Genomic DNA, 12,205 nt, shown 5'->3' with positions numbered 1-12,205 from the left:
CGTTGATAAATATTAGTTTTAGAGAAATGTACAGTCAAACAAAACACAAAAACCCTTTCAAGAATTTTATTTGGGTTTAAGTCAACTTGATTCAAGTTGGAATCAAAATGATGGTGTTGATTCTGACAGGTAGATCTTCAACGAGGTGTGGCGATGATCCGGAATTGTTCGGGGGAATTGGTAAAACCCTGCACGCCCTCCAAACTGGGCATCTCTCCGGGGACGGCGGCGAAGGTGAAGCGTTGCAGGAGGGCCGTGAAGAAGAGGAAAAGTTCCATTCGTGCTAGATGCTCGCCCAAACACGCTCGTTTACCTGAAAGAAAAAAACGACTTAGAAACCACTTTGGACTGGCAGGTTTCTTCTCCTAGACGCAAACCTGCAGAAAAGGGCAAAAAGGCGTCTCTTTTGCGAAAGTGGCCCTCCGAATCCAGGAAGTGTTGAGGATTGAACGTGTTTGGGGTCTCCCACTCGTTGTGGTCGAAAAGCACCGACGTCATGTTGGTAACCATCACCGTGCCCTGGAAAGGGGTGGTGATGATGTCATCGTTTTATACTTCCATAACATTTCCTTCCGTCTGATAACTTACCTTTGGAACGATATATCCTCCCACTGTGGCCTCCTTACTGGCCATTCTGGGGAATCCCAAAGGAACGATGTTGCCCATCCTCTGGGTCTCGTAGATGACGGCTTCGGTGTAGGGCATGTCGGGTCTATCGGACAACGCCGGCTGACGCGATTGTCCGATCACGTTGTCGATTTCCGTTTGGACTTTTTCTGGGAAGCGCAACGTAAATCAGAATTCGGATTTTGGTCTGTTGGGTTTTGTTTATCTCACTTTGGATGTCCGGATAGTGCATCATGTAAACCAGAGCCCAGCGTAAGGTGGTGCTCGAGGTCTCCGTGCCTGCCTCCAAGAGGTCCAAAGTGGTGACCACCAGGCTTTCAATGTTGAATCCAGCTTCAGGGTCTCCTTTCAACTGTAGAAAAGGTTCTTATTTAAATGTTGAGCCCATTTTTAGTTTTTCAAAGTATTAAAAATGGGAAATCCCACCTTGTCTATCTCCGCAAGGTACACATCAATGAAGTCCCGAGGTAGATCCGGATTCCACTGCTCCTGGTGCTTCTGCACTTCACCCCGCAGGAAGTTTTCAATCTCCCTGTAGTTGGTGAGAACTTTCTGGTGTGGGCCCGGCAGGTGTTTGAAGAGAAAGGGGAAGGCGTTGTAGAGCTGCGGACGGAGCAAAAAGTCAGGTCGGTCGATGCGGCATGGACCGGTTTTCGGCCTCGGACCTGGGCGAACGAAGAGCCGCTTTTCAGAACGGCCTCGTTGTCCAACTCGATAAATCTGCGGAAGTTTACGTCGCTGTACTCAAAGCGGTGTCCGAACGCCACCATGGAGATGATGTTCCCCACCGCGTTGGTGAGTTTGTATTGAGGGTTGAACGGCTTCCCTGAAAATTCAAAGCATCGAGGGATGGCAAAAAGTTCCGAAACCAACAAATCCTCATCTGAAGTACTTGCCTTGCTCTTCTTTGTAGGCCTCGCACAGAAAGCCACATTCCACTTTGATGTAGTTCTCCAGACTTTGCTGGCCCTCTCCAAAGTAGCGTAAGTGGGTGTTAGCAAATCTCCTGTGCTTCTTCCACGAGTAACCATTGCTCAGCCCGATACCTGTAGCAATGTCACCCATAAAAAGTCTAACTTATTACAGCACACTTAACAGCCACTTATCCCAGCGCTGTTGAAATCGCATTTTAGAACGAGCTCTCTCACCGAGACCCTTGAACATTTCGTCAAAGAGAGGGATGACGGGCCGGTCGGCAAAGCTGTCCAGTTGGTTGATAAGCGCCTCTTTGACCATGCGGTAGGTGGAGATAAATACAATCCTGTCGCTGCCTTGCCTCAAGCTGCACACTGGGCCATACTCCTTGGTGAACTAAACAAAACACAACATGTGAGAAATATTACAATTTGACATGGTGCTACTGATCAAATTCAATTTTAACAACTACAGACTCAGGTCCACCTTCACCATGTGGAGTGTCACTTTTGATTGTCAATCTTACGTTATCCACAGATTTGTAGTCCATTCCAGTGAAAACATTCCCGAGAAAAGGCAGGGCCAAAGGTCCCGGCGGGAAAGTGCTTGGCCGCCAGTTTCGCAGCACGTCCGTCAACATCAGCGCCACCAAACCCAACAGAAGCCAGCCGCTCGGGTCCAGACACTCGAAAAGAGCTTGAAAAATCATGATTTAGGGGAGATTTTTCTGACCTGTCTGCAGGCGATCGGAGTTGTTTTCGAGGCAAATGAGAGGAGGAAAAGGAGGTGGGCAAAGGTGAATTAGAGTAGAGGTTACTGTTGGCTACTAGAAGGAGTGGATGCACAAGCAGGCAATGGAAAAGTTATATAATTCAATACATTGGCTTAGTGTGTGATGATTTACTAGGACGACTATCAGCGGTTTGTTTACCTTTGCCACTGCTAACAATCATTAAAGCAGTGCAATGAATATTGGTCATAAATGTAATCAAGAAGAATGAAAGTTATCATTTGGCAAGGATTGTATGGGTGGTTCTCAGAAAGTAGGGTCCAAAAATAAACTTGTTCAAAACCAGGTAAAAAATAAAATATGCTTTAAATGAAAGCTTCCCACAATGTGGTAGTTTATATTTTTTGGGCATATTATTAAACTGCATGTTGAAATGGGAACATTGCGTGTGAATGTCATCTTGTGGTGAGTGAACTGGGGCACCGGTTGACTTGAAGAGTTCTATGACTAACCCCGCCACGTCACCAAACCGGGTCACTGGCCTCATTTTCTCTCTCGCTTTCCTACGTGCAACGCAAGCAAACGCACTGAATGCCGTCTTAACACGTTGCTGTCATGCCGTTTGTGTCTTATCAGATGGACGCTTCGGAAAATGTCAAAACCAATCACTTGATGCCAGGAAGCTGTGACACTTTTTGTGCTGAGCGGCCATGACCCTCTGGAGATGCTTCATCGCGTTTCTCCTCAGCGGTGAGTATTTTAATTTTGCGTTCGCATTCTCATACGCTCGAAAAGAGCATCTACGTTTGCTTTTTTCGTTCTTCCCCCGCAGGAAGTGGGCCACTTTTTGGCGGGTGCCAGGAGTTTGACGACAGCCTGGGCTACCTCAGCGTGGAACCGCCTTCGCCCTTTTTACTAGGCTCGGACCTCCTGGTATCCTGCCACATCAACAAGTGTGAATGGAGGTAAGTACCTGGATTCAAAATATTAGGCACAGACCCGCTCTAGTACAAGACCTGCAAGTCGCCTTGCAGGTCCAAAGTGTCTTTGGTGATGAAGCCGCAGCCCGAGATTCAATGGAAGAGGAAAGACTGCGGCCCGGTTGTGGCCTTCAAGCTGCCCGACGTCCGACGGCCTCGCTTCCACCTGCTCTGCAGGTTGCATAAAGACGGCGTGGACAACATTGTCGGAGGGCTGACCTTGAAGGGAGGATGTAGGTCGCATAGCTTCACTAAAAAGTCAAACTAGCTGAATGGCTAACAAGCGTTTCCCACCACCGAAGGGCCCCCAGATAAGCCGGAGAACATCACCTGCGAGACCACCTCGACCTCACCGTCGGTGGAGTGCCAGTGGTGGGTAGGGCGCGACACTCACGTGCCCACTTCCTACAAGGTGTCACTCAGCAGGTCAGCTGCCAGTCGGTCCTTCAACCACGGCTCGGATTGACTCGCCAAAGCTAACATTTGTATGTGTCCTCAGTGGAAACAGCACCTGGAATTGGCCTTCGGAGGCGGACAAGGTGGTGCTACCAAAAGCCGAGATGAATGTGAACCAGCGGTATCAATTTGTGGTCAGCGCCGACAACCGCTTTGGTCGCTCGCGCTCGGACCCGTTCATGCTGGAGCCCACACGCATATGTGAGCAAGTTGACATTTTTTTATAATTGCATGAAAAAAACGTGATCATTAATCAAGGGGGTCTCCTTGTCAGTGGTACCCCAAAGTCCTCACATCACACATATCCACTTTGGGAACTCTTCCGCACTGGCGGCCGTGTTGCGCTGGAAGACAGCCGAAGACTCGTCACAGCTCACAGCTTCTGTCAGGCTCCGCCCTACCAACTCTTCCCCCTGGGTAAATTTTTTTTTTTATATATATATATATATACACAAAAGCCAGGTTACCTCCTTCTTCAGTGCAGGACTGACCCCCCCCGCCCCCTTGTATATAACTTAGAATGCAAGAGAGGTGACCCGGCTCAGTCAGGATGAGGTACGAGTGGATGATCTGCAGCCCCTGGTGGACTACCATTTCCAGATCAGGACGTGTAGCACGGCAACCAGAAAATGCAGCAAATGGAGTGGAGAGGTGGTGAGCAGAAGTCCTGGAAAAGGTCAGGTCCAACTATTAACACATATTTATTCATTTATTTTTTATTTTATTATTTTATTTGTACTATTTTTTATTTAATTTAAATTTTATATATATATTTTTTTTCACTAATGTACACGGCCTGTCTACTTGAAGCAAACAGGCCCCGATGTCAAAGTGGACTCTTGGGGTTATAAAAAAACCAAAAACTTATCAGTGCCAACTAATGCATTTCCTGTACATTTATCTTCAGGACCTTCTCAGCCTCTGCATGCGTGGCGGATATTGAGCAATCACAAAAGCAGCTCGATGCAGAATGTCACTGTTTTGTGGAAGGTGACCTGATTTTCATCAGACTTTAAAGGAGTCATGCAGTAAATAACGCTTATATATTATTTAATGGTAATCTGTGATAACAATCTCTAGGCTCCGCCTCCAAAGTCGTTCAGTGGACAGGTGGAGTACTACAAGGTGGACGAGGGCCGGGGTACACGGCAAGTAGTCTGTGCCACGTCCCTGTGCCGGTTTTCCTTTCAAGTCCCGTCCGATCTTGAGACCCTCGCCATCAGCGTGGTCACTACTTATGGGACGTCGCCACCGGCCATCGTGCCCCTCACATTATTTGGTACGCAAAACAAACACTTCAGACGATGTAATGCAGGTTTTAGGCTAACGTGGCATGGACTGTTCAGGTGACCCTGAGCCTGCTTTGAGACTCACTGATCCAGTGGATAACGGCAGTGCTCTCCTAGTCTCCTGGGACTGGGCAAGACCAAGAGCATTAGGAAGTGACGAGCTTTACTACATTGTGGAATGGACAAGCGTGCCTGGAGGGAAAAGTGACCTGGGCTGGATACAAGTGGCCTTGGATCAAAACGACGCAAGCATCCAAGGTGGAAAAACAAACGCATGAGCGGAAATAGTAAAGGAGCATCTTTTTCCATACAACACTGACATCTAGTGGATGGCTAATGTATTACACCCGATCTGTGATTTCTTGTTTTGAGGCCTGTCTGTGGGCGTGAGGTACAACATTTCAGTGTACGCCGTGAGCAGAGGAGGAGTCAGCACGCCGTCATCCATCTTGGCCTACTCAGGACAGCTCAGTAAATACACATCACATCATCTCCCTCTTGGGTGTTTCAAGTCAAGATGACCAAACGTGATAAACTTTCTGAACGGACTGTATATAAATTGTGAAGTCACACAATGTTTCAGAACCAGATGCCGGTCCCAGTGTGTCGGTACTGGAGCACAACGCCACACACCTCCTGGTCCAGTGGGAGAACCCTCCAGTGGAGCTGCAGAGAGGCTTCATCAACAACTACACCATCTATCTACGGACCCTACGCAAGCATAACCAAGAAATTCCAGGTGAACCAAAGCAACACAAATAGGGGAGAAAAAAAAAACCTGCAGTCCGAGGCATTGTAAGATAGTGACCTCTAGTGGAGAGTTTTGACTACTATAGGTTTAGGGCAATAATCGAGGGTTTCTAGACATGGCTCGGGTTTGTAAGACTGCTGAGATGAAGATGTCGTTGTCGTTAGTGGCGGTGGCTGCAACACATCACAGGAAAACGTGGCTGAAGTGTCCCGAGGGTGCGTTGGCCGTCCAGATGTCTGCCTCCACCATCGCTGGGGAGGGTCGGCGCGGGAACCTCATCTATTCTCGGCCCACGGAGCCTGCAGGTTTCCTCCCCATGATGTTACTTCAGAAATAATAACTAGGGTAGAACGTGAGAGTTGCTGACTACTGAAGAATTTGTGGAATGCCTGGATTTTGAGAATGATTTTTTTTTTTTTTTGTAATGTAATGTTTTTTTAGCTGGACTTACCATGGTGGTGTTCCCCGTGTTGGCTGTGGTGGCTGTCATTGTACAACTGGCGTGCTGGAGCTGTTTTAGGCAAAGGTACGGGATTTTGTTTTTACTAGAAGTAATCTGTTGCTAACCAAAACAGCAGCACTAATGTTTGTTTGTGATGATCAGGATCAAAGCAAGAGTTGCATTGTTTGGTCCTCAATGGTTGGTGGAGAAACTTCCCAAGCCAGGAAATAGCCAAGCCATGAAATTACTGGAAGTAGGACGATTCAATGTGTCTGTTGATTTAGTGCATGATGAATATATCCAAATAAGTTAATCATCTCCATCTTTAGATGGATGCCGGGAGCGAGCCATCCTTCTCATACACCGACAGCGACCCACCGCTGTCCCCGATCAGTTTTGCCTCCGAAGAAGACTTGTACCGCCTCGTCCCCTCCGTCCGGCATCCCACTAAAGCCGAGACCTGTTTTCTGGATACGGTTGTCCTGGCAACGCTGAACAACGGTTACAAACCTCAGCTGACCGTGGACACACGAGGAGACCAGTCGGACCAGGACCAGACGGCCCCCATGGGGGATGACTCGGGTTCTGGCAACTTTAGACCGACCCTGCGGAATTTACTATCCAGCTTGGAGTTGGACTCCTCCAGCTGGCCCAACATGATGGGATTAGAATGCACCAGAGGTAACTTGAGTGACCCCGAAGATCGCCTCCCAGTGGTGGATTTACAAAGTGCAACCGTGGTGGAGGTCTCGCTGACTGGTGGGTACATCCCACAAATTTGCATTCCCAGCAGCGGGCAGGAATCAGAATAACCAACGCTCATCATGTTTGTTCATTCTGCATTGCTTTGGACAATATTGTGCAAACTTCTCGAGAGGTCAGCATCAGTATCAAATCTGGAATATGGGCGTGGCAGATTGTTTGCCTAAAATTATTATTAATATACTGTTGTACTGTTTTGTACTATATCCTAATAATTGTAAGCCAGCAAGCACATGTTTACAGTATCCAACTATATAAAAGGATATCAAACAAAACATATACAGAATGTACAAAATCATAGAATTTATCTTCAAAATCCTAAAAAATTGAATTTTGCAGGCCCTAAAATTGTCATTTAATATATATATGTATATGTTTTTTACAATTTTCTATTTTTCAAGAGGATTGACTCAATATGGCCCTCTAAATTGAGTTACATGTTATATTATAATATTTTGTACAATTACCATAACGATTGACTCATCTTGTCCAAGCTTAGTAGTAGTGTAGCTCAACTTATCACTTTTTTTGCAACTTCCTGAGGGCTGTCTCACTTCCTCAATACCCCCCCCCACCACCACCACACACACACACACACACACACACACACACACACACACACACACACACACACACACACACACACACAGAAACATCCCCACGTACCCCAATGTAAAACATTTTTACATGATTAAAAAAACAAAAAAACAATGTGCCAGTCAGGGGAGATGCTTTGTGGGAATTGGGGGGGGGAAGTCCCACAATCCATCTCGTCATTGGCCGTGATGCCTGAAAGGAGTTCCTAGATGCTCGGAAATCGTGCTGAGGACGACATCAGCGTAGCTAAACTCTAAAACACAATTGGATATGATCAGATAGCACAGATAAGGTTGACGGACGGCATTTAGGTGTATTGTAGTGGTTATATTGTGCGGCACGCCACCGCACTGAACTTCCTCTCATCAAGTGTGACTTTGACTCGCATGAGAACAAAAAAAAACTGAAAAGATGACACATCACCGTGCCGATCACATGGAGGATGATAAGAAAGTAGCACAAAGATGGAGCATCTGTTCTTCAGACTTTTGGTAAGTACATTTGTGTGACTGCTTTTTTTCTGTCTCATATTTCAACCGTTTTGTGTCTTTTGTGAAGGGTGGTGGTGGTCTTTGATGTGAACATGTGACTCACACATTGTCAGTTCCTGATGACGCATGGCGGCAATTCCCACGATATGGTCCTGGCTCTTTGCCGTGTCGCTTGCGCTGCTGGTGCCACTAGGCACAGGTGAGTCACAAAGTTATTGAAGGAGACAAGTATGGTCTGAAAGGGAGGAAGGAAGGAAGGTCAAAAAGAAGGAAAGGAGGTGTGGAAGGCACCCTTCAATTATTGTCCAATTTCTCTCAGGTGAGTCGTCTTCTTGCGTGATCTGGTCCAGCGCAGGGTCGGTAGTCCGGTACGGTTCCAGCCTGGAGGTGTACTGCGCCTTTCGCTGTGGGTGCGGCCGCTCCATGTACAGCGGGCACCCGCCCAGCCTGCAGCACCACACGATGGTCAACTCCAGTACCACTTGTATCCATGTGGAGAACATCACCAAGGACCGGACTTTCAGTTGCTTGTGCACGTGCCTGGACCTCGACCCCTGCGGACTTGACATCTCGGCTGGTTGTGAGTGAGGACTACCTTGAGCTGGTTGTCATCTGCCCAAAAAAAACCATATTTGGTTGTTTTTATGTCTGCAGACCCACCAGAGACACCACGGAACATTCGATGCAACTACACGGTGCTGAGCGAGCAGATGGGTGAGATGTTTTGTTCCTGGGAAAAAGGCAGTGAAACACACCTGAGCGACACTTCAGAACTGTGGTTAGTGAGAGAGAGATGGTGGGGGGCAGAGTGAATGAGTACATGACCTTTAAGAATTCAAAACGTTTTTCCCCATACAAAATTGTGTGTGTTGCAGGGTTAGCAGTGATACAGAGTCTTGGCGTCCAATCAAAATCAAAGGATCTGACCCCCCATCAGCTAGATTGTCCCTGCCCAATGGAGTCCGGTTCATCTCGGTGCAAGTCGCCACCCGCAATGCACTGGGGTCGGCCATGTCGCTGCCCGCCAACTACACCCTCAGCAACATCGGTACCTTTTGCGTTCTTTGTGTGACTCTTGTGGTGGATGTTTAAGTTGTGTTAATATGAACAGTGACTCCTGCCGCTCCGGTTTTCGGAGTACCCCGGTGCACCTCCAGGGGCTGCACCATCAGGATTCGGCAACCCGTGAAGACCCATCACCTGGAGGTCCAGTACGTAACAGAAACGGGACTGTGGACTACTGATCCAAATTCAGTAAGAATCCCAGAGTCTTTATTCTTCACAACAATATTTCCAATCAGGAATGCTAACATGCTAGCCGTTGCTACAGCAGGACATGCCCGTGGCTTTGGATCAGTTGTTCTCCATCTCATCTCTGGAGCCCTACCATTGGTACCAGTTCAGAGCCAGGGCCAAATTCAGAACAGGACTGTGGAGCACCTGGAGCAATGTCACCTCCAGTTGGACTCAGGAGGAAGGTCTGAAATAATTCTATGCTACAATCGTCAAATAAAGGCTTCTCTCAAAGCAAACGTGGTTTGTGGTCTGGCAGCACCTGCCAACGAGCTGGACGTGTGGTACACTCGATCTCCCTTTGACTTCGAGTCCATCAGGGTCTATTGGAAGGTAAACATTCAAGCATGAGTGTGTTGTATCATCTCCTAAGCGTCACTTTCTGTTCCACTTTGACATTTAAAGGTCAATTTTTGACCACGACTCGCACATCACACATAGACACTTGTAACCACATGCACGCATGTTCACACACTTTGCAATGCATTGTCATATTCAAACAAAGCGAAGGCGAGCTGACACTTTCGCTTCACTGGAAAGGAGAAGCTTAAGAGAAATGATTGAGTGAAAGACGTAATGACTTGTTTTTTTTAGCATTTGAGTTTAGCGTTAGCTAAATCTTTAGTTGTTGTTCTTTCCACTGTCATGTTTCTCTCCTTCGACTTTCTAGCCAATGACCGTGAGCCATGCCAGGGGGAAGATTGTGACCTACTTGGTGTCGGTACACAACTCCCAGTCTGTACTGGTGTTCACCTCTAACCTCAGTGCAAATGCCACCAACACATCCGTCACGTTTTGTGCCGAGTGTCACGTGACGGTGAGCGCCCTCAACTCCAAAGGGATGTCCCCGCCGGCCAAAATCCTCGCCTATCGTGCCAAAAGTATTTCCCTTTTTTTTGTTTTTTAATTATTCAGTGTATAATTTATTTGCCATTTTCAAGACACACTTTGGTTTTTCCATTTAGCATTGGCTCATTTGGATGTTGAAGTGAAAGCACATGAGTGCGGTGTCGCCCTCTGGTGGAGGCAATTAGAAATGGCGGCGTCCCACGTGGTGGAGTGGTACCCAGAAGGGTTGAAGCAGCACGAGCTGCAATGGCTCAAACTGGCTGGAGAAGATCATCAGGCGGTCATCACAGGTCTTGAAATGACGTCCTGCTTTGCAAATTGTTTGTTTTTGCTCACGTTTTTTTCCATGGACAGGTTTGAATGCATCTGAGTGCTACGAAGGGGCCGTTTACGTTCTCTACAGTGACGGCTCGATGACCTGGACAACGTTTAGACTCTTCAACACCAGCCAATCAGGTGACCATTCGAGATGAATACTCCTCTGAGGCCATGTGCCAAATTGAAGAGAAAGTCTTTAGCCATTTGAATTGTTCCAGAAAATTTCAATCACCTCTTTTGCAGTACCTAGAGTCGGCCCGTCGGTTAAATGGGAAACAGATGCCACGAGAGTGACGTTGACGTGGGCGGAGCTTCCAAGGGCTCAGCGTAGCGGGTGCATCAGTCGATACACCATCTACCTGGAAGACGGCCGTGGACATGTGCAGCGATGTAACAAGCAAATATATCTCCATGGAGTTGATGTCATCGACTGTAACTGCTATTGCTGTTTTTTTGATTTACAAGACTTTGTTCAAGCGACCGAGCGGACGTTTGTGTTGGAGGACCTGCCCGTGGGTCCCCACAGCCTATGGATGACCGCTTGGACTTCTCAGGGAGAAGGTCCGGCTTCTCTAAAAATCCAAATCAACATCCAAGGTGAGCACGTCTACTCAAAGTTGATGCTCACAAAAAGCTCTAAAGACTAAATCGAACAACTGATTCACAGCTGTCGATGGGATCCCGGTGTTCCTCTTGGTTTTGTGCTTGCTGTTGTCCGTGCCGGTGCCGCTGCTGCTGTGCTTGTGTCAAATCGCAGCCGTGAAGAAGAGGTTCATAACATCCCGTGGTAGTGCAGAAGATTTGCTTGCCTTCCTTGACCCGACGGTGTTCTTTTTTGTAGGGCGTGGCTGCTTTTCCAGTGCTTCATGCTTCAAGTCGTGCCAGATCCCGCAAACAGCAAATGGGCAAAAGAATACGACCAGGGCAAGGTGATGACTTTTAAATGAAGAAGGCTTAATAAACTGATTTAACTGAGTTGCCTTTGTTGGTTACGGTTCAGGGTAAAATGCACGCTCAGCAAAGTCAGACCGTTCCGACGGAGGAGGAGGAGCCAATGGTTATCATCATCACGGATCCAGAAGAACTGTCCGATCATAGCACAGAGGGGGTGGACCCCCTACCGACCAGCCCTTCCACACCCGGGCAGCCCTTCCCCACATACATCAAGAGTTACACCCACAAGACTCAGACCTCGCTCGATACCGAGACTGAACAGGAGGAACAACTTCTGGAGGAAGAGGATGATGTACTATATAAAACAGAGGGGGAGCTCCCGATCATTGGAAAGTTGACTCTGGATTCGGTCAGGATCGGCTGGAACCTCTCAGAGAACTTCTGATCACAAAGCTGTCTTGTTTTTTTTGGACTTTTTTGTGGGTCTGCTTGGTGGGATAGACATGCCTACCAAATTTCTAAAAACTCAGATTTCTCGCAATTTGTTGTCACCCATCTGTTGAGTGTATGTGTTTCAAATTAGTTTCAAATTGGCCACCAAATCTCTAGTTGGAGTTTATGAAGGCCTTTTTGGTGGGTCTTCTCATAACAAACAAGCCTACCAAATTTCATGTTGGCGTGGGAAACTAGCCAAAAAATAGTGGAAGAAATATATTGTGATCTTTTTATCTTATCTACAAAATGACCATGTAGACAAACACAGTGAGACATCTTAACATAATATTTGATACATTATGTACAATATCAAACT

General features: G+C 47.3%; 3 protein-coding genes across 3 annotated transcripts; 2 read left to right on the top strand and 1 right to left on the bottom strand.

Annotated features, from left to right (window-relative positions):
• Nucleotides 1-59: 59 nt before the first annotated feature.
• Nucleotides 60-2,329, bottom strand: LOC147047498 (cytochrome P450 2J2-like). Its single transcript, XM_085928650.1, has 9 exons — nt 2,069-2,329; nt 1,776-1,938; nt 1,524-1,673; nt 1,293-1,453; nt 1,054-1,230; nt 838-979; nt 589-776; nt 378-519; nt 60-313 (listed from the first exon to the last, which is right to left on the bottom strand). Exons 1-9 carry the CDS (start codon nt 2,249-2,251, stop codon nt 138-140), a joined length of 1,482 nt encoding a protein of 493 aa, XP_085784776.1. The 5' UTR covers nt 2,252-2,329; the 3' UTR covers nt 60-137.
• Nucleotides 2,330-2,898: 569 nt separating this feature from the next.
• il23r (interleukin 23 receptor) lies at nt 2,899-8,013 on the top strand. The gene is made up of 16 exons (XM_085927957.1): nt 2,899-3,022; nt 3,105-3,237; nt 3,307-3,485; nt 3,555-3,678; nt 3,752-3,909; nt 3,983-4,125; nt 4,228-4,384; nt 4,616-4,698; nt 4,789-4,987; nt 5,055-5,255; nt 5,370-5,468; nt 5,581-5,736; nt 5,913-6,053; nt 6,190-6,274; nt 6,353-6,443; nt 6,520-8,013. Exons 1-16 carry the CDS (start codon nt 2,983-2,985, stop codon nt 7,000-7,002), a joined length of 2,472 nt encoding a protein of 823 aa, XP_085784083.1. The 5' UTR covers nt 2,899-2,982; the 3' UTR covers nt 7,003-8,013.
• A 153-nt stretch (nt 8,014-8,166) lies between these two features.
• On the top strand, nt 8,167-12,155 carry il12rb2 (interleukin 12 receptor, beta 2a). The gene is made up of 15 exons (XM_085927958.1): nt 8,167-8,239; nt 8,360-8,620; nt 8,695-8,836; nt 8,922-9,088; nt 9,152-9,294; nt 9,374-9,518; nt 9,593-9,666; nt 10,004-10,214; nt 10,299-10,472; nt 10,537-10,638; nt 10,744-10,890; nt 10,966-11,097; nt 11,168-11,270; nt 11,342-11,429; nt 11,501-12,155. The coding sequence occupies exons 1-15, from the start codon at nt 8,167-8,169 to the stop codon at nt 11,837-11,839; spliced, it is 2,301 nt and encodes a 766-aa protein (XP_085784084.1). The 3' UTR covers nt 11,840-12,155.
• Nucleotides 12,156-12,205: the final 50 nt, after the last annotated feature.

This window comes from Syngnathus leptorhynchus, chromosome 13 (genome assembly GCF_054491065.1).
Source record: "Syngnathus leptorhynchus isolate UIUO chromosome 13, UIUO_Slep, whole genome shotgun sequence".
Taxonomy (NCBI): domain Eukaryota; kingdom Metazoa; phylum Chordata; class Actinopteri; order Syngnathiformes; family Syngnathidae; genus Syngnathus; species Syngnathus leptorhynchus.
This window is presented reverse-complemented; position numbering and strand designations above follow the sequence as displayed.